General features: G+C 38.7%; 1 protein-coding gene across 2 annotated transcripts in view; it reads left to right on the top strand.

The window, feature by feature from the left end:
* LOC150081661 (uncharacterized) overlaps nt 1-27,235 on the top strand; it is a 72,201-nt gene that overhangs the window by 25,430 nt on the left and 19,536 nt on the right. The window contains exon 1 of one of the 2 annotated variants that reach the window (XM_090380585.1): nt 15,476-15,623. The exons of the other annotated variant lie outside the window; for it this stretch is intronic. Within the exon in view, the coding sequence (XP_090236711.1) occupies nt 15,601-15,623 (23 nt within the window). The 5' untranslated portion in view covers nt 15,476-15,600. Of the gene's footprint in view, nt 1-15,475; nt 15,624-27,235 lie in introns of those variants that run through there. 2 annotated transcript variants of the gene reach the window in all.

The following is a 27,235-nucleotide window of genomic DNA, read 5'->3' on the forward strand; positions in this document are numbered from 1 at the left end:
ACTGGGGGGTTATTTGGTTTTTTTTTAGGAGCATTAGCAACTAAGGCCATATTGCTCCGGGATATGCGGTGGTCATTCCCTGACCTTTCCGCATCCTCCGTATTTGGTGGTCACGGGCTCGAACCCCGGTCTAATCAAGAAGCGTGTGTTACGCACTGTTGCTCCTTCCCACCTGGCTACGGAGGCGCCGACTGGGGGAAACAGAAGTGTGGGGACGATGGAGAAAGCGACCTCAAAAAGTTAGTGGGGCAGGCCCCACCAGGAAAATAACTAGGAGGCAGGGGAGGGGACAGAAATCCGTCTGCTTTCCCCCTCCAAGGGAAGTTGGTTAGCACCTGATTCAAATTGCCAGATGGCGCTTGATGGGGGTTTTAGTGTGTCGGTTTCTTTATCTTCTGCTGTGCGTTAATGGAACTTTTCTCTCAGTCGAAGCTCCAGTCAGTGATTGTGAGTGATACTGTACAGTTTTCAAGTTTGTGTTCGTGCAAGCGCCCTTCGGATGAACAATCCTTCCCTTTTGAACAATAAAAATCGGATATCAGGTAGAAAATAAAATACAAAAAATTTAATTGTGAAGGCAATGTAAGCTTCGGCGTTGTCAAGGACGTTGGGAAGATAGTGGATTTTGGTGAGGAGAGTACATCTTAAGTCCCCATAGAACATCGTGGCTCCAGCTTTCCGGGGAACAACAGTTGCATAGGGGGTCATCAATAATTCCTAGTGCTTGTAATTTCCCTTTTATGGGCCCGTGGCCAGTTAAGAAGAACACGGCATGGAGGCCAGAAAGTGTATTCAGAAAGTGTATTTGTAAGTTATTAGCGGCTTCCAGGGTTCCCCCTATATCCGCCGTTTGTTAGGCTTTTTGCCAAGTTGCCGGCTTAGAAAAGAACTTAAAAGAGCATCAAAATTTCACGTATATATTTAACACAAAAAAAAAAAAAAAAAAAAAAAAAATTTTCTTTAAATTTTTTAAGTTTTTGAATTTTGAGAAGAAAAAAAAAAAAAAAAAAAAAAAATGCATCTGATAGATGAAATATGTAATTAGGTGTGCATTAGTGTTGTGTTTGCGTTGTGTGTTAGCCGGCACCTGGCATTTAGCAGCAGGGGGCTGTGGCAGGTTTGTGTCACAGCCCCTCACTCCCATCCCTAGCCACATGGAGGCAGCCAAGATCTACTTTATCTTAAGAGGACACGGACTGATCCGGTCCTGTGGTTAAGTTTTTGGACGTCTGATGTCCCATCAAGTTAATCCTGTGTGGCCGGGTAATGCATCAGGGAAGGTCCCCTCAGAATTACCAGGGCACACTTTTTTGGTTTTATTTCCCCTTAGATATGAAATAAAATAAAATAAAATAAAATAAATAAAACAATTAAAATAAAGTAAAGTAAAATAAAATAAATAAAACAATTACAATAAAGTAAAGTAAAATAAAATAAGATAATTAAAATAAATAAAATAAAGTAAAATATATTAAAATAAAATAAATAAAATAAAATAAATTAAACTATAATAATATAAGGACTATCATTTACTTTTCGATATCCCTATACCCCATCTCTCACAGGGCTCAGTCCTGGCCAAGAGTGGGAGGGATGTACTATTCCATCTCTAGCAGGGCTCAATCCTGACCAAGAGTGGGAATGATGTGATCAGTTCATATTGGTACGCAATCTGGCATGGTAGTGTCCATTTCTTCTTGTCTTTCTTTTTCCCCTCTCTTCCATTTTCCTTCTTCTTCTTTCTTCCCTTCTTCCCTCCTTCATCCCTCTCTTTTCTTTCCTCCTGGATATGTCCTTGTGTGTACCTTTTCCTATGCAGTCTTAAGCATGGGCACTGGGTATGTTGTTCAGTGTTATGCCCCTTGGTATTAGTCTTTTCTTTCCCTTTTCCTCTTGTTCTTCTTCTTTCCCTTTCCCTCCTTTCCCCTTCTTCCTCTTTTCTCCTTCTCTTCCCCTTCCCTTCTTCTTTGTTGTTGTTCATGTCTCAATCTTTGCTTGTTGTCCATGTCATACTATTGTGACCTGGGAATTTCACCCCATTACCTCTGCTCACTTGATGTGCCTTTGGCTTTGGCAATGTTAGGGTTAACTGGCCTTATTGTGCCTGGTACTGTTGATGTGAGGTACAAAGTTTTTGGCCCTTGGTGTAATTTGTGATGTCAGTGTTGCAGTCAACCTGCTTTGTTCTCATTGGCACTTAACTGCTTGCAGGGTGAGATGTCTGAGGCATGGGCACTGGGAATGTGATTCAGTGACCTGCCCCTTGATTTTATTCTGTCTCTCTTCTTCCCCTTTTCCTTCTACTCTCTTTCCTTCCCTTTCCTCCCTTCTTGTTGTCTTCTATGCCTCAATCATTCCTTCTTGTTCTTGCAGTGCTACTGTGATCTGGGACAAATATTCACTACTTCCTATACCTACCAGATGAGCCTTGGGCCCAGGCACTGGCAGGGTTAACTGGTCTTAGTGAGCTTGGCACTAATAGTTTGTGGTTCATACTGTGATCTAGGACACTTATTCACTACTACCATGATCTAGGACAATTATTCACTGCTACCTATACCTACCAGATGTGCCCTAGGCCCAGGCACTGACAGGGTTAACTGGTCTGAGTGAGCCTGGTACTGATAATTTGTGGTACATATAAGGTTTATGACCGTTGTTGAGGTTTCCTAAGAAGGTACTGTTGTAGTCAACATGTATTTTCTTAATGGTGCTAAACTACTTGTGTGGTAAGTGCACCGTGTTGTCTGAAACATGGGCACTGAGGATGTAGTTCAGTACCATGCCCTTGAATTTATTTTTGTTGTTTTCCATGTTGCAATCATTACTTCTTGTTATTGTCATATTTCTGTGGCATAGGGTATACTCTCCATTTCCCTTACTCACTTGTTGTGCCTTAGACTTTTGCCATGTTGGGGTTGACTGGTCTTTTGTTCCTGGTACTGTTTATTATGGTACATGTACAGTTTATGTCCATTGTTATGACTATCTGAAATGACAGTGCTGCAGTCAGCATGTATTCCTTTTTATTGTGGTATTTTTAGCATGGGTACTGAGAATATATATCAGTCCCTTTCCGTAGGTTAGTCTCCATCCATGCTGTGTCCTCTCTCCCAATTTTAGGTATGGGCTTGTGTGTTGCCTCTTGCTTTACTCCGGCATACCGAGGAGGGTTCTTCTTCTTTTGAATGCACTTGTTGCAAAGTTTACTAATGCTTGAAAGCAGGGGAAAACCCTAATAGCGTCAGCAATGAATTTTCTCGTAATCTCTCTTTTCGTTTGGCAGCCCTTTTACTACTCTGGCAGCCCTGCCACCTAGTTTCCTGAGATCTCAGTGGCCAGGGCCTTAAAAAAAAACGTAGAGGGACGCTAAAGTTGGAAAAGCCAAAAATTGGTAATTGCGGTTGCCAACGTTCGTTTTATAAGGTTTCTCTGTTTATCTCTCAGTTGAAGCGCAGTCGTACGCGATGAGGTATCCATCAGGTGAGGTGCCACTTTTTGTGCTAGTGAGTTTCTCAGGTGAGCACCACTGTTTGTGTATGTCAGAAAATGCGACGCCACACTCCAACACCAGAGTTTATGTAAGTGGTTCTGTCAGGTGAGTCGCCACTGTTTGTGCTTGACATAAAACACGCAAACAAAAAACGTAGCGCATCACCTAAGAAACCGGAGTCTGTGAGGTGAGGCGCTACACATCGTGTTAGTGGGTCTCTCAGGTGATGCGCCACTCTTTGTGTCTGACAGACCCCTAACACAGAGCGTCGCGCCTCACCCAAGAAATCCACTAACACAAACCGTGGCACCTCATCTGACAGACCCACTAACATACTGGCGCCTCCGTAGCCAGGTGGGAAGGAGCAGCAGTGCATAGCACACGCTTCTTGATTAGACCGGAGTTCGAGCCAGTCATCACCAAATACGGAGGATGCGGAAAGGTCAGGGAATGACCACCGCATATCCCGGAGCAATATGGCCTTATTTGCTAATGCTCCTAAAAACCAAATAACAACAAACACTAAAATACACAGTGGCATCTCATCTGAGAAATCCAAAGAGTGGTGCCTCCCCTCAGGCAGACCAACACTAGGGTTGGAATCTACACTTCCCAAAGCCCACACACACTTTTAATTCTCTGGCCTCAACAGTGTACTGTTTCACATGAGTACATTACGCGGAGGTGGGGAAAACCCCTGGTGCCGTTAGACACGAACACACTACAGGACATTGTACCAATGATGTATGGGACATCACCAAAATCAAAAGGCAAAACACAGCAGAATTAGCCTTTTTTATCAGATAAACATTTTTATAAATGAGGTAACTTTTTTTTTTTGAAACTTTTTAAATTAAACCTCCTCCCTTAAAATTGGTGCGAGTTTACAGCAATGTCGTTGCCATATTTGAAATCAACATCATCAAATGTACAAGAATCAGTCTGCTGATTCTTGCTTTTTTTTTTGCTGCTCACTGTAATTACCGATAGTATTCATCGTAAAATTCGTGACAGGGTCCAACTACCCAATATTTCATTGGACCTAACTACTCAATACCTGACTACCCGTCGAAGTGACGAAGAGGCAGAGAGTAGCACCAGGTGTCACTCTCTGATAGTTATTGGGAGCGACATCCTCCAAATGCATATTATGGTGGAGTTCGCGCGAGACGTCCCAGCAGGAAGGACGTGTGCCGCGGAGATACACCTGATTAGTAGACGAAGCAAGGCGCCTTTATCCTTCTGTGAACCACATAAGATCACAGAAAGTGAGCTAAATGACCCCATCAGGGATCTCGCACTGCCGAAGAATAAGGCAGAGATTCCACTGTTGTAGGCCTAGAGGCTACAACAGTGGAATCCTCTAGATCTTCTTCAAGAGGAGTGTTTCCATTTACAATGGGTTTCCTCAGCCTACAAGTTATTTTTTGGTAGGAATTTTTTCCCGTCATAAAGTGCAGTTCAAGGTGTCTTGGCCGGTTAAGCCTCGGGCTGTCATGTACTCCCGCACTCCATCCATCCATGTCGTTCTAGATCTTCTTCTCCTTCTTTCAGGAGGTATCAATTCCAGGATAGCCTTTGGATATCTGTTTTCTTGCTTCCGTTTTATATGTCCATACTAGTTAAACGCTTTTCTTTGATAGTGTTCACTTCTATTTTCTCTCTTATGTCTTCATTCCATTTTCTGTCTCTTCTAGAAGTTCTTGCTGAGCGTCTTGCCGCTCGTCTATTCAATGTCCAGGTTTCCGCTCCATACAGTCGAAGACTGTACAATCGTTTGAAATATAAGTTTCTTTGTTTTATTCAAGATATTTCTGCTCCATAGAACAGAATTTAACATGCCGATAGCCTTTCTGCCGTCCGCAATTCTCTTATTGATCTCTGCTTGGGATGATCCATCCTCTAAATAATTCTGCGAAAGTGACAAAATTTCGTACTCGAAATAAATTCTATCAAACAGAAGGTGAACTCACTGTTTGTAAGGATGTTGATGATCTAATGGTAGCAATGAACACGAGACACGTTCCCGAAGAATGGCGACTATTTATAGACGCTTCTAAGATCAGCCTTAAGGGAACTACAAGCAGCTTGTGGAAGATCTGGTTGCTTTTTGCGAAAAAAAACTGGGCTGCAGCATTTCATTGAAGATGCATTTCTTGCACTCACACCTGGATTTCTTCTCGCCAAACTGTGGTGCCATCAGCGAGGAACATGGTGAGCACAAGACATCGCAGCAATGGTACAAAAGCAAACGGAATGCCGCCATGTTAACCGAGTAGGTACAAATGGTGAAAAGGGATGCTCCAGAAGCTGAATACAAGCGAATTCATAAACAATTGATATACTTATTTTTTTTTTTCTTACTCGTGGCACGTGCTGAAATTCTTTAAATTCCATGTTGGAAATTGGCAGCTATCTTAAATGCAGGCAGTGAATTATGTTGGGTTTATGGGCAGATTCAAATTTACCATTGAGCGGGTAAATTTCATTGCTGACAATTTTCATCACCATTTGGGTTAGATTGTCTTAAATCAGCTTCGAAGAAACTTACGATATGTAGCTGCACTGTTTATCGTCCAAATTGCAGAGTTCTAAATTTTTGTTCTTTTAGAAGAAGGAACTTATAGCAAAGATCCAGTAATCCCTCCCCACCTCCATTCGAGACCGACACCCCAATAAGGTCCTGATTTTTTCGGCGTAATTCGACTTTTCCGGACTGAACGAAAATTGAATCATTGCCACGAATATCCAGTTGAAGGCGAACAAAAATACTTAAATTTTATGACCAGCTAAATGCCTTCAAGTGACTAATAGCACGTGCTTTGCGCTTTAGTTTATAAAGCTAAATTTGAAAATTTAACATACATGCGCACTGCGCTGTAATTTTAATAGTCTATTTTTGTAAAAGTTGGATGAAAACGAAACCATAACCTAGTATTAGGTTTTCACCAGAATTTTTCAAGATTATCCATTTAGTCTAGAGGGTCATCCGGAAATTGTCAGGGAGGCTCCCTCCTGATCCCTGAACACGCAGTGTTTTTCGTCATGTCCGCTATCTACGGACGCATATTGCGAGGCTTCAGAAATGATGGGTGGGAGAGAATTTCTTCTCCACCCACACCCTGACGAGGCTTTAAACAGAGCCGGAACGTGTGGGCGCGATTAGATGACCTAAGATAGACAGAAATGTTCTTTCTGGATGAAAGCAAGATCCATTTATTTCTTCATGTGAGGCTTATTAGAAAGTTAAGCAAATATAGGGGTCACCTATATTTGTACAAGAACAGAAATATCCTGCTAAGATGTTCCAGGTCCGAGGTCTCTTCGTCGGATGTATAGTTCGATTCGGCTGAAGTTCTCGGTCTCACTCAGTTCACCTTTATAGAGTTGCATTTCGTCTTCTATAGAATCCATGCTGTGGAGGTACTAGAAAAGACACCTAATTCCATTATCGTGAGGGATGAGGCTAATTGCGGTTCGGATAACCAACCTTCTGTTATTCTGGAAGATAGGGGGTTAGGAAAATAAACAATAAATTATGCTATTAAATCGTTTTCCATTTTTTATGAAAGGTAAAATAAATGTCAATTAAATCAATAATCATAGCCCTAAAAGTGAGTGCAAAAGAAAAGCAGGAAATTATTTTAAAATACGAAAATGGTGTAAAGTTATGCAACAATTTTTTTTAAAACTACAGCTAATTTTTACGAACGAGTTTTTGTCAACAATTAATAATTTTAGATAAATCTTTATTTACTAATATCAAATGTTCAAGTACTGTACATTCAACTTCTGATGGTGTTGGGACGGATTTTAAGCCTTAAGTTTTAATATACTCGATCAAAGGTAATTTTGGTTTACAATCGTTTTCGTAGAACCAAATTACAACCGAAGAATGCGCGCAATTTACTGGCCCCTCATAGCTTTAGTTGCTTTGGCGTTTAACATACACTTATCGCCTACTACATCCATCCACTAAATCTGTTTCTCGCATATACGTAAGAAAACCGTGGGTTATCTGAAATCCGGGTTGGAAAGGGATTCTGGTGTATTCAAACAGTTACACGAATAGGAATGTATAAACAGTACAACTATTCATGTAGGTTGAATGAACAGGCATGTAAGAGGTGTAATCAGTCTCGTCATTGGTCTCATCAAAAAATTTAGACGTGTTAAAGAAAATCTAAAAGGGATTTGTAATCAGGGTCCAAAGATCTATTTTTTCTTCGATGAAAAATACGTGTTGATCTGTGTTATTTGAAGAAAACAATTGGGCACAGGCGAGTTCCTAGGGAATGTGGTGTCCTTCAAAAATATTTATATATTTTGTTGTATAATACAGAAGCCGTTTTCTTGAGATGTTCACCGTGCACGATAGTCCTAACCGATCGGACTGAAAGGGGTCACGAATTGAAGGTATATAAATATCTTCCGAGATGCAGAAAGAGGGCAAAATTTTAAATTTCCGAATAGTTTAATACTACGAACGAGAATAGTTTAACATTCACTTCATAGATGGAGCCTCACGAATAGTTAATTGGTAAACAAACAGTTGTCTAAGTTGAGGCATTTTTTCCTGTTAACAATTTGTACGTTCGCACAATCGTGGCCTTTGTGTTATTGTACTTTTATTCATATAATGATAATTAATAATAAAAGAAATACAATTATAATTATTGACAACGAAATTTACATAATCATGTAACGAAGAAGATAACAATAATAACTAAATAATGTTTATTCTTCTTGACAATTTCAGAAATATTGAAATTGGAAACAATCTTTTCCAGTACTAATGAGATTCAAATTTGTGCATCACCGAACGAACATGTTTAGTGATAATTTCTGTGTTCCCATATACTACTGTTAGAATGAGAATACCAACTTGATTGGGATTTTTCTGGAGAGCATACCAGCACACTATATTTCACTGTAATAAAAGGTTGCGGTTAATCTTACGTCTACCTTCCTTCAGCCCACAACTAATTTTCTGTTTTGCAAGAGAAGTAAATCTGAACTATGCCACAAGATTTAGCCTTTAAAAATCCTTAATTTTAGTACAATGTGGCAAATACTGTATATTATATCATGGTCTTTATGGCGAATGTAGACTTTAGTCCTCGCCAATCTCAATGACTTAATATCCGATATATTCCATTAAAGAGTAAATAAATATTTTCAGTTAGCTGTAATGCCCGTATTGAAATGCACCATGGCTGCAGTAAAAAAAAAAAAAAATTGGGGTTTAAATATATTTATTAAGCGCCAAGTTAAGATTAGTACGCCATATTATCACTAAACTCATGTAGCTTAATATGTTTATAAAATTAAATTTTGCTATTACTGCAGGGAGGTGAAAACATCACTAACATCATGAACATGATGTTTTCACCTCCCTGCAGTAATAGCAAAATTTAATTTTCCAAATTGTAATTAGTTAGTTAAATCATATTTGCATAGAAGGTGAGTATGAGGAGGGGGTGTTTGGGTCTGTATTTGTGTGTGTACATCGGTCGATTTGGGTTGGTGAGGAGGGGAAAAAACCCCCCCTCACAGGGCTCGGCCCAAGATCGACTAACTTGGTACTGAAAGAAAAAGTACTCTGGAAGCTCGTCCAGCGGGATTCGAACCCAGGTTGTTTTCAGTCAGCAAGCGCGCTGCCGCCGAAGGCACTACGCTACCGAGCCCCTGGTGCAAAGTCTGTAACTTCGCTTACTTGAACTGTGCGTGCTCGTACATAAAGCACATGATAGCCGAGTTTGCGTTGTTCGGCTACAAATGTAGTTCAAGTTATTAGACGATAAAGCTGCTGACTACATTCAAGCATTTATTTATGCTTATGTTTTTCTTTCACGATTATTACTAAATTACACAATAATCAAAGAACGTTTTCTACGGAATTTGTATTTCTTTATAAGAAAAATTATTTATTAGACAACGCATATTTAAAGGAAATAATCAAACGTTTATTTATGATTGCTTTTCTTTCACGATTATTAGTAAATAACTTGATTAAAGAAAATTTTCTACGGAATTTGTATTTCTTTATAAAAAAAAAAAGGTTATAGTTTATTAGTCATTCCTGGATGATACATTTATTTATTTATAATTGGCTATAAATGATAAAGATAGCAGCCCTTCACCGTGTTATGGCAGAAATGAACGAAAATATTTCGGTGCATAAGTGTTGCAAATATTTGCTGGTAGACATTAATTAGATTTCAGGACAACATTTTGTGCATACATTTTAGTTACATGACATTTGGTACGGTTTGGGATTGTTGTGAATTTGGACAGTAAAAGGATGTTGATTGATTGCAGCACGTGGAAGAGAGAACGGGAATTACGGAAACCAATTCAGAAGAACAGTGCCCATGGAAGTATCTGTAGAAGAGGCATGCAGCAGAAACAGAACGTCTATGAGACAGTGGAGAGACTCAGTTAGAGATAAGTCATTAATTAACCTAACTGCCTTATCTTGAATGGAATCTAGAGGGTCTGGCAGAGCTTTTGGGGGCACCGCCTTAAATTTGGAAATAATATTCAATGGTAAGATGGGTTTGAAATTTGTGCAGAGTGAGCAGCCTTTTGGAAGAAAAGCAACGCCGAGAACGAAAGAGAAAACCAAGTTTTTTAGATGCAGAGGAAGCAATGTTTGTAATGTGCTTGTGCCAAGAGAGATTAGAAGTCAGGGTAATCCCCAAAAGAGATATATCATTTTGCCTAGAAATCGGAGTGTCACTAAAGATAAGCATAGGAGCAGAAGAATCCTTTTTGCGAGATATAAGACAAGGCTGAGTTTTAGAAGGATTGAAATAAACTAAGTTGTCTCTGCCCCACTGGAGAATTACTTGGAGATCTATGCTGGCAGATGTAACTTCAGAAAAAGCCCTTTACGCAGTCAGGCGCCCTCGTGGGTAGCATAGTTGGTAGGATCTTAGTCGCTAATGCTCCTAAAGCCCTACAACAACTTTCTCAGGCTGCTTTTGATAAAAATCATGACCCCCCCCCCATCTTCCCTAAATATATATCATATTGAAACTGGTCATCCATAAATTTCGAGTGGAAGCACGTGTCTGTTAGCCCTGGTCAGCATTATTATTATTATTAGCCATACGATGCAAGGAAGCCTGAGGCTTGTGCTGTACCAGCCAAAAAAATTCACAAGTTACTCTGAGAGAGGAGTTCGAAGTAAAAAAGGAATCACCAAGAAACAGAAGAATGATGATATCCAGCTCAGGACCCTGGGTGTGCCAAGCCCATACTCACCAGATGTGAGTCCCTGTGGATTAGTTGTCCTAACCAGGAGTTTGAATTCAGCCATTTTATTGGCAACGCTCCTGACATTAGATAATGTGAAGACCGGTGTTTTATTATTTTATACTTCATATTCTTCCTGGTATATTCTGTCTATAATGAGTTGCACCGATTGAAGATGCAATATTTAGAGAAAGCTACTTCCAAGAATTTTGCAATTGTGGGCACTTGCACTTTTTTTGCTGAGAAATTAGGAAACAGTATTGAGGGTAATTACAATGACTGTAATTACCGCTTTCGAATTTGAATTTTTTTGAACGCGAATATACCACTTTTCAAATTCGTGCGTGACAGCAGTGCAAAAGTTTGGGAATTACTAGTTTAGACAGTATTGCAGTGTGTTCTACTTCATCGGTAGATGAAAGGATTGGAAGCTTTGGTATGTTTGCTCCTTGTACAATTTCAATGAAATCTTAATTTGTATTCTGGTTACGCAAGACCACAGATGGAAATTTTACAAAACTATTCCTTGGTAATGGTCACTTTGATTTTAGACGCCTCATTTGCAATTACAGGAGAAGTTTATGCGAAGATACTTTTAGTACTATTGTTGGAATTATATTAACACTAAAATCATTGTACAGCAAAATTCTACGTTTAGAAGTTCCGAATTTAAGGCACTCCAACGATATGTTGATGCTGAAAAGAAAACGTAAATTTAGTGGACAATGTTAAAAAAATCGTACACAGTGTTTCAGGAAATTTTTTGCCTAAGAAAGTAAGTACAGCCATGTAAAAAAAAGTCCAAGTCCACCTGGACCTCGTGCCTATATTTAGGAGTTAATGTATATAGTAAATTTTAGAGTAATCAAGCATTATGCACGCATCAACAAAAGTTAGCTTAAGTCAAGTAAAATTGCGATTTATTTCGGTAAGAACAACTATGTGGCGCCATCTGGTGTGATAATGTAAAATGACATAATTTTCATATCTCTCTGTCTCAAGTTAGCAGCGTAGGAACTGAAGAGATATTTTAATAACTAGTTACATATTTTGATTTATCTCGGCTAATATTATGGAATATTTAAGAAAGTTACTCTTTTTTATTTACAGTTTCTCACGTTTATTTATTTTATTTTTAATTCAAAACTATTTGTGTTAATTTATGAGAAAAATCTATGAAAGATAAAAAGTAACAGGTTTCTTCGTCTTTTTAGTCCTATCTTGTATGGAAAGAAGTGATAACTAATTAAGGTTTAAAAAAAAAAAAGAACTATCCTTGCTTTAACTTGCATTTCGTAGAAATATAAAGAACTTTTGATGGGGAAAAAGAAATGCATCAAACTTCGAATTTAGCCCCGGATTGAACCCCAATAAAGAGATTTTCCTTCGTCAATCCAGCCGTGGATGGAACTTTCCTGTTAAACTTCAAGAACGTCTTGAAGAAAATAATCAATCATAAAGAAAACTTTCTTATGGACATGGGTTTTAGACGACTTGTGGGATTAATTAATTTATTAATCCGACTTAAGCTTTTAAAATGTATACAAGATGAAGAACAGCTGTCATGCGGGTATTGTGAGCTTTTGCCATTATTAACACGGCTGAGTATGTTGGACTCACGAGAAATAGGGATGAAAATCCGATATTTTGCTTTTCTCTTCGGCAAAACAATCAGATCAACCATATCAGTTTAAAGACACGATAAATTGACACCTCAGAAATTTAACTGCCTCGAGGAAATTCTAAACAACCAAACTCAACTGAAGAATTCATTAAATTACTCAAAGTGTGGTGTACTAATAACGGACATTTTATTTCCATGCAAATAATCAAAAGTTGTTGGAAAACTGAAAGGGTTTTTTGATGTTGATTGAAGACAAGGTAAAAAAAAGTCATTGAATATGCCAAATGTTGGAAGTGAACATTCTTCTGCCTTCTTGGAAGTAAATAAGCAAGCTTCCAAGAAAAGCAACGCTGATGTAAGTATGGGATTTGTTGGAAAGGCGAGTCATCAGAGGTTATTGAACTCAAGCGAGACACTCCAAAAATTACAAAATAGTAAAGAAAAGTGTTTTAGGGAACCACCTTTCTTTTATGAAAAAAATTAATTGTGGAGGAGAAAAGGTATCTTAAGGTATTGTTGATCGATTTTTTTTTATTTCCCAAAACGCCCTCGCAGTAGGACAGTGGCTATACCACAGTTCTTACACACAGTGTGGAAAAGAAAAGCGTCGGCTAGATTTCTGGTAGCATAAGAAGAACTTTCGTCCGATATTTTTTCAAATGTGACAGAGTTAGTCCCTTTGGCAAGCATACGATGTTGCCTTAGATTCTCCAGCGCTTATTTTAAACAATCCATCCCGTGGTCTTAATTTTCATGGCATTTTGAAGGACTCCGTGTTACTCCAGCATGGGGAGTATTATGTAGTTACATGTTTGAACTTATCTGAACTAGATCTTTTGGACGAATCAGGTTTGACGTTGGGTAAATTGCTGGAGTCTTCACCGATTTTCCGCTTCCCCGTCCCCTCTTGTCTTCATTTAACCAGTTGCATCTTTGTTAGTGGGGAAAAAGATACGGATTGCCTTAACTACTAACTTTACAAAAAAATATTTGTGACACTTAAAACAATGCTTTCCAGAATTCAAAGCAATTCTTTAATTCCATGTTTTTGTTGAATGATTTTCTTTTTATGAAACTTTAAAATTGCTCTGGAACTTGATAAATATCTCCTATAATCAAAACGTGCCTAGTCATTTCGGTTTCTCTTGTTGTTTTTCATACTGTTTGACTTGAATCCCTGAGGTATTCGTTGCTTCATCAGGGATCGTATTTATCATCTGAAAATCTATTTCTGGTGAGGTGACGCCAGTTGTAGGGAGGTGGAACCGTCTTACGAAGAAGGGGAAAAAAAACATGAAGTCTTCCATCACAATAAAGTGGATACGCAATTGTAATTCGTTTTGAGAGGACTGTAGCAATTTTTAAAGATCTCTTCGATTGGGACAGTAGTTAGTCGATCTCATCTGATCGACTAATTCACATCGTGCAAATTGGCCCGTGAATACACAGCGGAGTAATATCGCTGCTGCTCCTTAATAACCACCAGTAGAGTGTAAACCCAGTAGTGTGAGTAAGTCGGTCAAGGTCCCAACGTTTTATTGGTTTTTCAGAGAAAAATTTTGTTTCGTTTGGCTTAGAAAATAGGGAGCGATTTCGTCCGGTCAAACTACGCTTCGCTTGTTTAAATTCTGTAAGCTAAACCCAAGTGTAGATCTGATCAACATTCCATAGACATACCACGAAGATTCTGCCTCTCCTTGAAGGTCGCTGCTTCGTTGGCCCACAATAAAACTTTGTATCAGCCAACATGAGTAGCATATATAAGGCCGCCGTAGCCTAGTGGTCAGGCGCGCGGGTGCATAAGTACACGTGCCTTGAGTGACCGGGGTTCAAGCCTGTGACTACTGAATACGGTGCTGTTTCTTGTATTCTATCTATCTTGTGAACTCCTCTGACCGTTTGGTCGTCCCGGAGTATAAACAGAAAATTTATTTATATGGTGAATATTCTTCTATGGTTTCTTGAAAATAAATGCCACGAAACCACATCGCAGGACATCTTTAATAATTTGATATTTCAAAATTATTATTAGAAAGGAACACTAGAAATAATTTTTAAGGATCAGCCAACTTTTTAACTTTCCAGCAAAGACTAATTGTCAAAAATTAATATCTTACGTTAAATTTTATGTTTAACTCAATTATTTCTTGTAAATAGATGTTGAGTTACATTTTTTTGCAAAAACATGTTCAAATATAACTAATTCCTTGTAAATAGATTGTTAAATTAATGTTTTTTGTGAATAAACCTAAAACTTGTAAACCTAAATCGATTAGTTTCTTTTAAATGTTAAACACAACCAATTAGCCCACAATCTAAATAATAGCTTGTGTAACCGGTTATACCTTTTTTATGTACACCCATCTAGCCTGGCGAAACCAAAAATAATAATAATATCGGTTTCATTTAGACCCTGCAATGACTATGCAGCTCGAGTTCAAGCATTTCTCCTGTTTGGCTGAGAATGCAAGCTGTTTATTTCGTGTGACAATTGGAAAAACTCCAAAGTGCTTTGTTTGTTAGAATCCAAGGCGTTGGTAAACCTTTCTGTACTCCGCAATGTTTTTAAAAATATCCTGGCGAATTCTCTTCTTGTTGAAATAATACAATTACCTAAACCAGTTGGTTAGAACACATGGGCCCACCAACTTCTGTTTTCATTGGAACTTATGACTGCTCTTCTTTCGTTTGGCAATCGGATACATCCACTTTCTTCAACTACTCTTTTCTATGGAGCATAACGAGCACAATTGTGAATTTTTAGTGCAGATGACCCATTGGGTGCAGTTTAAAGAATATTTCAATTCTCATTTCGCGCTTCTCGAGTTCGAAAGAGCTTATATACTACGGCGTAGTGTTCTTTCTTTCTCTCTCTTTCTCCACTTTTTTATTTCTGACGTTTACGCCCACCCGTATCACGTGACTACCTGACACTACTAATCGTTGCAAATGTAAATATAGAAGTCTGATATTTCTGGCTGACGCTCAAGAAACTATTGCCCATTCTACATTTCCAGAAGCGCTTGCGCATTACTTTTCAACCTCCACTTCTGCCTTGTATGCCCTAAAAGATATTGGGAGTATGTTCTAAAAATAAACTGCGCTCTCTTAAAGATTCTTTTCCAACAAGCCTCTGCTGGGGACACAGTAGTGATTTTAACTTTGATCCAGAAGACGTTATTATACAACAATATTTTCCTATTCAGATGGTGCACTGTTGAAAATGGACAGACAGTATGATTCAAGGTATGAGCTTCCTGCCGGGTGGCCATTTTTTTTCTTAATAATTGAAAAGAATAATTAAAAATTAGTTGTTTCTTAATCGCTAGAAATTTTTCATCCCGGGAATATAATTCGCCAAACTATATTGATGCATTTCTATGGTAAATATATGGAATAATTTTAGCGTTTACAAAACAACCCTGCGAGCATTATTTGCAACTGCAAAAGGTGCAATCAAATTCGTTTATGTGGTAGATAAGGACTCGGATCAAGACCGGTTTAGATTTGTGAATTGTCAGTTATGTAATGCGAAGCCGAAATTAGTTTTAAGGCACGAAAGACACATAGGGGAGAGTAATGGCTCTTGTTCTGTTTATAGAAGATTTAAAATTGGACTGACAAAAACCGTGTTGTTTTGGCTACGTGTGTTAAAGGTTGAGTACAATTAAAACAGGAACTTGGCTTCCATTGCTCTTTTTTTTTTACTCATGGGATGCATTTTGCAAGGTATATATAAAGTAGTGCAGAAATTGTATTTTGTTTCGCTACTGTCCGTGTTAAAACTCAGGTAAATTCCAATAATCTTTGATAAGTTTGTGCTCTTTCGGAAAATAACTCCAAAATTGGTTGGAACTCATATCAGTAGGACTTTAAAGTGACACTGGCATTTCGAACAGTCCAGCATTTTTCGAATCTTGTCTATAAAGGTTGGATATAGAAAGGTATCCATCAGCTCAACTTTAATGTTTGTTACTGTCGTTGCCCCTGCTTGAAATGACCTTCCCCCCCCCGCATAGCGGTTTTAAATTGGCCCACTTGAACAGTTGAGCTCCGCATCGGTGGGGGTTTTGGTGTAAGATAATTACTCCACTATTCCTGTATTGCGCAAGCGTGATATCGGATGAACTTCCGGTAGACTTTGTACGGAAGCTCAAATGGTCAATACTTATAAAGTAATTTTTGAAAGATGATATATTTAACAATTTATATGTTAAGTTCATTAATATCAAAATTGCTTTCATATTCGTTTCACAATGGGGTTATCTACCACAGACATTTTTGTCTCAAGGACAGTTCAAACAATCTTGTTAAGTGGGGGTGGACCTTTCCTGATTAATATTCTGCAAATTTAATCCACTTATGATATTAATCAAGGAAGGAAGATTTCGTTGTTATCATCCATGAAAAATCATATTCTAAGATTTTTAATTATCAGTTTCTTTTTTCCTTCTTACCAGAAACTGTTACTGCTTATATGTCAAAAATATATCAATAGATAAGACGTGATCCCCGTTTCTAGCAACGTTTTTATATTTTTATTCCTTTTTTTTTTTTTTTTCTATACCAAAAGGTAGTTGAATCTAAGACTCTGCTAATGGTAGAAAACAGTCTGAGTTTTAAAATCCGGATATCATTCATGAGTCTTGTCGTAGTCATGGAAACAGTTGTATATCCTCTAAATAGTTATAGAAGGGTGTAGACTTATAAATTTTGATTTTTATATCCCCTGATTGCTATTGAAATTCGTCCACGCCGAAGGGGTTCGTCTAAGTATTTAGTTGGATTCGTGAATAGACACAGGAATCCATGTTCTGATGGGAATGATTTCATTTGCAAGTCAAACCGAATACTAGCAATATTGATCTTGTCTATGGTTCAGGGGGCATTAATACAAAACCATCGAGATGGGTACCTTCTTGTAACCACTGCTGGCAACGCATTTCTACAATTATTGCAGAAGGGTCCAACCAACGCTCAAATTCACTCGTACGTCTGTAACGTCTCTGCATATGTGTCATTGGACATTCTTTTACTCGTAGCAAGAACATTTTACAAAGATTAATACTCCATTAATTTTTTAAAACGAGTTAAAAACCACACAAAAGTAGGAACGCTCCTGGAGATTCTACCTTTTTAATTTGTGGAACTAATTAAATTTTAAGACAGGTACATTTGAACTTTTTGGTCTTTTGTGGTTAGCTTTGTCATACAGCATTAAGAACCAGATATAGTCGTCCACCCTATCTTCCTTGGTACTTCTTCTCCATTCACCATATATCCTAGTGGAACCTCTCCCTAATCTGTTCACTGATATTGTCCACATTTGGTCTGAAAAAATCCAATTGGATGTTTGCATATATGCATAAAGTACCTGTTGTCTTAACCATATCCGTCCAACCGCATCTAACAACTCCACTCCCAGTGGACAATTTTTCATGAATTTTTTATATTTGGTTCTTTTAGAAAGATTGTCGAGCCACACCAAATTTCCTTCAAATCGGAGAAATAGAAATGTGGAAATTATTATTTGTCCTTTTTCATACAAGCCGTTCATACACTGTGTTTTGCAGCTGAAGAACTGGATATTGTTTGTTACCATACGCTGATTGAGGGAATGAATATACACAGAAAAGAAATGCGAAATTGAAAGAGCTAATTTTTTCTTTTGTCAGTTTACTGAATATATCAATCATGAATAATTCCTATTTGCTTTTATATTAAACAGAGCAGAAAAGCGTGTTATTTTTAAATTTTTATTAAAATCTAGGCATGAATAGGTAAAATGCATTACAAAAATGTTGACTGTATATCTACAATCTGAGGTACCTGTTACTATATATATATATTTGGTAATTAAAAGATCTGTAAAATACGTGTTGCATTTCAATTTTTATTACTATAGTAGGAAATAAATAAAATTTCACAATGGTTAGAAGAAGCCAACATCTGCTTAACTTGTGGACGAATAAATTTCACCTTTCACTTTGGCATTAGACAGTTTTGGAAACAGATTGTATTTGCTTGAAAGAAAGGCCACCTTGTTTCACGCACAGCAAATTGTGTGAGCAGTCCCAGCATGACATGAAGTGGCAGAAGCAAGACTGTTTGGGATTATTTACCAAGTTGCGTACACCTTTTTGCAACTCAGTTTTGGCAGACTTTTCTCCACTCCTCTTGGACAACACGTCCTCTGACGTGTTGTCCAAGAGGAGTGGAGAAATCTTCTCTGCCTTTGTGGAGGAGTGGAGAAATCTTCTATCTTCTCTGCCTCTTGGACAACACGTCCTCTGACGTGTTGTCCAAGAGGCATAGAAGATAGAAGAACTTAGTGAAAACCGAAGTCTTTACAGGCTTTTTTTATATCCCATTTATATTGGTTATTCCCGATCTTCTGTAACGCATGCTTCACATTTCCGTAGTCTTCTTTAATATGAACAGAGTGGAACGGGATTTCATGAGCGTGTATTCTTATCGTGACCAGTACCAATTTCTTCATAAAGACCAACCAAATAAAAACAGCAACACAAGGATTCTGCAACAACGTAAAAATGTGCATAAGTGACATGTCTTTTTTCAATAAAACTCTTTTAAACTAGATGTCAATGCCTATGCACTGCATTTAGTTAGACTCGAGTTCCTCATTAAATCGCCTAATCCTTGCAGATTAGGGAAATGTGGCACTTTACTTGAACAGGTTTCTGAGGTGTTATATCCTAATTATCTTTTCACCAGATTCATTCCAATTCTGAAGACGCTTCTCTGGAAAATGGATTGGGAATTCATTGTGCAGCACCGAATTAATAGAGGATCGTATGTTGGAATTCAATATAGGTTTATGATTGGTAGACTTCTTCCATGGTTTGTTGTTCTCTTTGAGGTACAACAAAAGGCATACACTTACCACTACTCTTACAGCCCCTCATGAAAAGTTGTTGTATAAGCTGGAACATGTTGGGATTACTGGAAAGATTCTAAGATGGATTTCTGGGTGGCGGCAGGGCAGAGGATTGTGATTAAAGGATATCCTTCAGATTGGTGTAACGTCAGGAGTGCGGTCCCCCAAGGATAGGTTCTTGGACCACTGTTGTGTCTGATTTTCATAAAGAAATCGACGAAAGGACAGAAGGCGTGATGTCAAAATTTGCAGAGACTCAAAAATTGATAATATTTAATGATCAGTGGCAAGCAGCCTTACTTCAGGATGACTTAAACAGACTTCAAAAATAGTCAGAAAAGTGGCAGCTATGTGTTAATGCAAGACAAAATACAAGGTCTTACGCTTGGGGAACAGAAACCCCAAAATAAATTATACGGGCAGATACAAAGTTTTATGAGAAGTGTAAACAGGTTGCCAGGAAAGCCCATGGTAGCCTATCAATGATTTATCGAACATAATCCTGTGTAGAGATATGTAGGTCATAATCCCACTATATAAGGCAATTGCAAGAATGAAATACTGTGTCCAAGTATGGAGACCTCATCTGGAAAAAAAGACATTGAGCTTCTTCTCAGGATCCAAAGACGGGAAGCTCGAATGGTTGAAGATTAGCAAACGAGCGATGAGGAAAACCTCCGATTATGTGGGCTGCAGAGCTCGGCATCCAGGGAACGTGATTGAGGTGTATAAGAATCTGAGAGGGGTTAGTAAAATGAATGAAGGAGGAATTTTCAGTGTTATAAAGAATTCCAGAACGAGGTCATAAATTCATATTACAGGGAAAAAGATTTAGACTCGATTGTTGGACGTGTCTTACAGCCAACGAGTCGTTGATTGCTGGAAAAAGTTGCCCTCGCAGGTAGTTGAGACTAACAGTTTGAAGAAATTCAAAGGTCAACTGGATAGTTTCCTACTTGAGGAGGGAATCGCATAATTTGTATTTTCGTATCTACTTTTTTTGGCCAATGCAGAAAAAGCCCGTGGCTGCCTTGTTATTATATGGCTAATACTATTACTACTACGAAACTATCCCTCTAATGTTGACCCTCAACTACTATAGCAGAAATGAGGCGCCCACAACTAGCCCTGAGTCCTTGCAGGTATTCTATGATAAGGTACTTTTTCATTTAATGATTATAGAGAGCCTTCCTATATTTTACCAAGATAAACAAGAAGATAGAAATATTACGTATTGATCACGCCCTGAACAGAATGAGGAGCGGATTTCATCTCTTCAAAAATAAAAAAAATCCGTTTGAAAGCCGAAATGGTATTCAAGTGGCAGTTCAGATGGGATGGTTCTGTATTGGGTGAACAAGTTATAGATTTTTACCAAGGTGAAAATTTAAAAACGAGACCATAGATTAGGGTCAGTTTTGCTCTTCTTTTCTTTAGTACAGCTCAGGGTTTAAGCCAGAACTCGAAGAAGCAATCTTATATAGCGGTACTCAAATTGTGGACTCGATACATAATTTATTTCGACTTTCAAGATTCGATTGAGAATAAGCTGAATTAAATATTATACCGATTTAAGTGATTTAGCGCTTGACTCGGGGCGATTTATAAAACTAGCTGAGATGTATATCGAAATCATCGACAGAAAAAGATTCAAAGTCCTCTACTATTAGACAGTAGAGGTTTTTAAATTCTGAATTGTCCAAAAGGAATTTGTATAAAGACAGCTTACAGCGTTGGTTGACAAAAAATAACAGCTTTGGGTAGACAAACATAAAATATTCTTCACTTTGATTTGAAAATCAGAATAACATTGCCCTGTTTAGCAGTCACGACCTTGAACCCCGGTCACTAAAGGCACGTGTACTTATGCACCCTTTCGGGTGACCACTCGGCTACAGCGACCCCAACACATGTTCAGCAACTAATATTTACTTTTGTGAGAGTGTTTACATTTAGGACAGCCTTATTTTTAGAAATGTTCACGATTTGTTTGCATTGCTGATGCCAAGACGTCTCTTTTAGAAGTGCTTCAAGCCAGTAATAGGGATCTTTCGTGCGTCTTTTGCTGGCCCTTTTCTGTCAATCATCTGGTTTGTTTAAATAATCTATTAAATCACATTATTAGGTACTTTCTATAAAGGACAAGTGACGTACTTGAAGACACAAAGTGACAAACCAGATGATATGAACTGAAATGCTATACAAACTGTTGGATGAGGACTGAAGTGGTCGATTCGAAAAATTCAGAAAGATCGGACGAATTCTCAGCATAAGTCACAGCAGTGAGACAAAGTGTCACGTGGACTAGAGTCGAGGAGAGATTTGCTATACAGGGTGATTCTAGATTAATACTCAACTGCAGGGAGTCAGAGAGATTTTTCCAGTAAAATTGTTGAAAGGAACTAACTCTGGAGGGAAAGGGTGCTGATTTGGGAGAGGAATTTCTTTAAGTTGACGTACCTGCCTGTATGTGTTTTCAGAAAACGCATCGGTTGCACACAGATGACATCCTATACTTCCCACTCCCGGACCTCATCTGAAACTTTATGCTGGTGTTGAAAAGCACCCATACACGTCAATTTTTGCAGCGATGCATATGCTCAGACAGCATCTACAATGCAAGTTGAAATGTGTGTGGAGGGGAATTTTGAATCATGAGTCCGAGTCTACACTGGAGTCGGCATCCCGTCTCAGAAGGGGAGGGTTCCAGGAGACTTTTCTATGCATAAATTTATTCATTTTCGAGTTATCCAGAGGATTTTTTTTTTGCTAAATCAAATCTGCCAAAGTTTCTTTATCATTCGATTATGCCAATCACTAGTTTATCCTTCAACTGCTTTAAGGTTTAAGTGTTGCTTTTATGGTTTTGGGGGAGGAGGGAATCAGTTAAGAGTTATACCTTTTGCTGATGAGCAATTTACATTCTGTCCATGATTTCGGTCCTGACCAGTATATCGTCCTCAATCTCAGCACCAAGCCTCGATGGAGTGAATAATTAACAAACATATACTCTCGCATAAATGCTAGACTCACCATCTGGAAAATGTGGTAGCGAAACAGCTTGTCACATGTAGGGCTTCATTGATTTGGAAAAGGCAGTATTTCAATGGCATTGACGAATTTCTTAAAGGACAAAATAAAAACTTGAAATTGTAGTTAGATGACCTAAGGCGTGCGTATAGGTCTTTCCTCCGCCAACCATGATTCGTCCTTACCTGTAGAGTCATTCCTTTGTTGGAGCATTGCTCTTCTTGGAGGTGAAAGATAGAATTTTCCAGACCTGGCGAGCGACAGAGTCGGACCTCTCACCTTTTTTTCAAATAGATGATACAGTGGCTTACCCACTATTCTGATGCAGGGGCAACATTTTCGTTGATGGCGATGGTTGAATAGTGAATCGTTGCTCTGCTTCCCGAAGATATTGGTTCGGTCTGCTACTGAGCTGCGTATTCCATCGTAGTTAATGAAAGGACGCTACATCCTCTCTTCATTCCATTACTGCATATGGATTGCGTTCCATTTCCTGAGCAGTGCTATTCTTGATCACAGCTTCACCATTGCTAGGTGAAGGGGTACATCAGCTGCATATGTTGTTGCGGTTACAAAGTTCTTCACCTATTTTGAATATCATTTTATGTAGTGAATGCAAAGTCGACTTTCTGTGAAGCAGTTAAATATATTCTCGTGAGAAAGAGTTATCCTCTAATCAAGGCCAGCAGACTCATGATCAGCTTCAGTGCGACATAGCATTGCTGTTTCATTGATATATGAACTAAAGATCTGACATATTCTCCAAATTGGGGGTATTATATTGATGCTGTGTATGATGTTATCAGCACGCTAGCAAACAAGACGATTGATGCTGTTTTAGTATCGTCCATACTCTGGCAGACGATCCCTAGCCATGTGCCAGGAATGCCAACCAACTAGTGGTAGGACTTCTATGTTATTCTAGAAATTTCCGGTACAGTATTGCGATAGATGTGAGGTTTCCAGGACAGCTGGCTGGACTGTCCTAAATAAACAAACCGAGAACAATAAGTAAAGTATTGTAAAGAAATTGAGTCGTTAACGCTTAAATAATATAATAAAACACAGCAATGTGATGAAATCTTGTCGATAATTAACAGGGGGATTAATTAATTAATAATAAATAAATTTTCTGACAAAATCGTCACACTTAACTCTTTGAACAAGATTTTCCTGATAATTACAATGCGATTATTGGATTACATTGATTAAATTATAACGGATGGCAAACTACAATTACATTAGAAGAATGAATTCTTTGCAGCATTTTGTTTCCAGATTTAATCAAGCCGTCCAATGTATTTTGATCAGCAAGATAATTAGTGCAAACTCGAGAAAGACATTATAGCATGGACTATTCAGAGCATGGACTGTATACGCTACTCGTACCATCCAGACTATAAAATGGACTCAACTCAGAAAGCAAAAACCCAAAAGAGTTCCTCTTTTGCCGTCCTTAATTTTGAGCAACCGACGAGCTGGTCAGTGACATCTGTGGCCTATAAAATCAGTTATTGTTTGTACCAAAGAGCTAGGTAGACCACCCGTGCGTAAACACTCCACGTGCAGTTTAGTTTGTTTTGACTAAGCACAAACACCTCAGGCTATGACATTTCAATTTCTTTCCCTCTGAACTGCATATTCTAAAGGTCTGTTTTTCGGATTCATGCTGGAAACTCTTACGACTATTGCCTCAAGTAGAACCTTAAACTGATTCTACTTAATAAACTACTGAGGATAATAATGTAAATGTCTCTACTGAGGAGTTGGGCATCGTTATTACGTCACGGCCTATCCAACTTTGCAATTAAACAAGTCTCTGTGCACATTTCTCTCAAAGATTCCAGCTGCTCCTATTGACCAATTTATCTGCGTGTTCATGGCCTTAATTTCTTCTTCATCACGTAACAAATTATTACAAGGCTTGGCCCATTTATTTCATGAAATGTATCTGAATTTTGGACACAGTTAAAGCAAACAAACATTTTGGGACGATGCAATGGTATGTCACTTCTGGCTCTTTGACCTTTGATTTTGTTATCCCGACGGACTTCATTTATAATTGTAACGAGGAATAATCTTTTCGTTTCAATCCTGATCATTATACGTTTGATAGCAAACACCATAATAACTGTATTGAGTCAGTATCTTCAAAGACCGGAAACATTTCAGACACGGAAGGTTATTTCCTGTTGAAGGCACTCTCCGGCGAGTTACGAGGTTAAGAGTGGGTCAAATGTTTCTTCGGAAGGAGGAGAAATAGGGGGTAATCGGCGCTTTCTTTTCCGAGAAATGATGACACGCTTCGCTTCCTGTTTCGGCATTGCCCACGGACATATACGGAATTTCTGAGTGACGTCACGCTGACGGTGTCCACTCCATGTAAGTGCATTCCAGACGAGGGGCGAAAAGGGGAGTTAACCGATAGTTGTGTCCCGTACTATAAATTGTTTCTAGTGGTTGCAAATCAATCTGTTTGTGGCAGCAGCAACAGCTAATAAGTGGATGTACGCGTCACTCTGACTCATGCGCAGAACGCGTGTGGGTTCATACAGGAATCTGATTTTGTGTTGTTCGATTGTGTTTTGTGAATGCTCCCGTGGAAGTTGGAATTTAAAGGAAATTTTGCCGAGCTAGTTTTGTAATTCCCGATGGTAGATCTGGCTTCGATTTATTCCACCACCCGAGTTCCTCCCTGGTAAGTCATGTCCCGGATGGTGTCAAAGTTGGTGTACGATTTATGTATATTGTTAAAATTGCATTTTGTTTGTGTGGTACATTACCTTACCTTATCTGAGTTTTAATTTGGGATAGTTTAAGGGCGGTGGTGTCTAATGGATAAATGAAAGCATGCTTCTAAGAAACTAAAGGCTGGGTGCTCTTAGAGCAATACCGAGGCAAGTTTGGGACGATAACATCGCAACCTTGAAGCTCTAATACCTGTTTTAATAACGGAAGGGCGTGTGAATTTATGCGTCATATGATCCTTTTGACCAGATTTTATTATATAGGGGATAACTGGTACTTCGTTAACCATATTGTTCCCAGTTTTTTAAATAAATTTGCATTTACGCGATTGATCAGCTTTAGCAGCCTTTCAAGAACCAACCACCAAGCGAATTTTGAAGTGAGCTCATCCATCATGGCTGTTTAGTACCGAGAACGTTAAATGTCAAATCCAAGTTTTGTTTGGTCTTCGTGGTAATAGTATGAGTCCATTCATTCGCGTGATGTTTTGATGGTTATCCTGCTGGGAAGGACAACTGTGGCACATTTCACACGGCTTGTACTAGCAGGAGTGGAGTTCCCCCACGGATGGATGTCAATAGGCCGTTGACCCCCTACTGTAAAGAACTGTAGTCTCTCTCTCTGCTAGCAGGTTAAGTTCGGTAGATATTATGTAATATTTTTGCACTGCCATCTGTCGGGTGGTATTTCAAGAAGTGATTCAGTTTAAAAACGATTATTTTCTGTCGATTTTTAAATGGGGTTTCAATGACATTTCAATGTGCCGAATACTTTTTGTAGATTTATGTCAGCTTGTGTACTCTTTGTACCTCTTAGCTAGTTGAAGCATAATCCATAATTTATAATTCAAAAGATTTTTTCCTGCAAAACTACCAGCGATTTGGGTATCCAGATCACTGGACTCCATACTGAAAGGGTGTATGCCAAACAATACTGGATGAAAAGCGCAAAATCGTCAGTTGGGCAATTCTCTCACGCCATCCAGGTTAGTTCGAGACACTGAAGAGATGAAGTGTTTGTGATGGGGATGAAAAATAAAATTTCAAAGTTAAACGGGAGAGTTAGAGGTTGTCAGGGAAATTTTAAATAATTTAAGACTTTTAGTGCACAGTTTTTCTTTGCATTTTTGGACTTGCCATTGCAATAATCGGACCAGCGTGTGCAAATAGAAATTAAGATGTGGTGCATTGTTCATTCATTGCACAGTAGAAAGTAAACCACCTCCACACACCCAAACATACAACAGTGCACTACTTAATACGTAAACGAGTTCCCCTTGAGTGGTTTCTTTCTAAGAGCTGGCGTTGTTCGTTAGCATACAACACTCGACAGCCAAGTTAGTATTACAGGCGCGGACAATCCAAGGTCGCAGAAGAAGCACGTGGGTTGTACATACTAAACAATATCGTTTACTGCAGCATCAGTTATGCGGCTCAGAGGCGGCACTAATTCTGTACCGCTAGTCCTCTCTTGCTGCTCGAGAAAGGGCGAGCGTAGGTGCGTTGTAAAAGATTACAGATGGCGGGCTGTCTAAAAGAGATCAGTTATGCAAATAGTTACGTAGACTCAAGAGATTAGGACAGTCAAGGATTCAGTTTATTTCATTTGCGTCTGTTTTGCTGGTTATGGTTGGCCACTTGCGTTTGTACCACTTAAAACCAAGAGAGACAATATCATAATATGGAAATGAAGCAGCTTTTTCTGCAGCTCTCAGAAAAAGAAAACAAGGAAAGAAATTCTCAGCCACTCACACTTCCTCATTTCCAATAAGTGGATATCCACTTCTGCTTTGAACTTTACCAAATTCTCCCCCTGGGCTTACCATGGCAGGCACCTTATTCCAGTGATCTACAACACGCTGGCTTCATTCTCCATCAAACCGGAAGCTAAGATACAATAAAGTGTTTTATTCGGTGTTAGCTACTGGAGGTGAACAGTGCACAACTTGGCAATTTGTGATCGTACCAGCGTTGTATTGCATGGGCCTCAGTTTTGAACTAATGACCTTTTTATTGTGAAATCTAAACCATGAACTATATTTGCCATCTGCGAATATACGTAGTCCATATGCGTACTAGTAAATATTCAGACATTTTTAGGGAATGGACCAGGTGGGGTCTAGAGAGAGAGTGCGTGTGGGGGATTTAATTGCAGTATCATAAACTTTAGTTGAAGGTAAACG

The sequence above is a fragment of the Mastigoproctus giganteus genome, chromosome 8 (assembly GCF_048544385.1).
Source record: "Mastigoproctus giganteus isolate SK-2022 chromosome 8, ASM4854438v1, whole genome shotgun sequence".
Classification (NCBI taxonomy): domain Eukaryota; kingdom Metazoa; phylum Arthropoda; class Arachnida; order Uropygi; family Thelyphonidae; genus Mastigoproctus; species Mastigoproctus giganteus.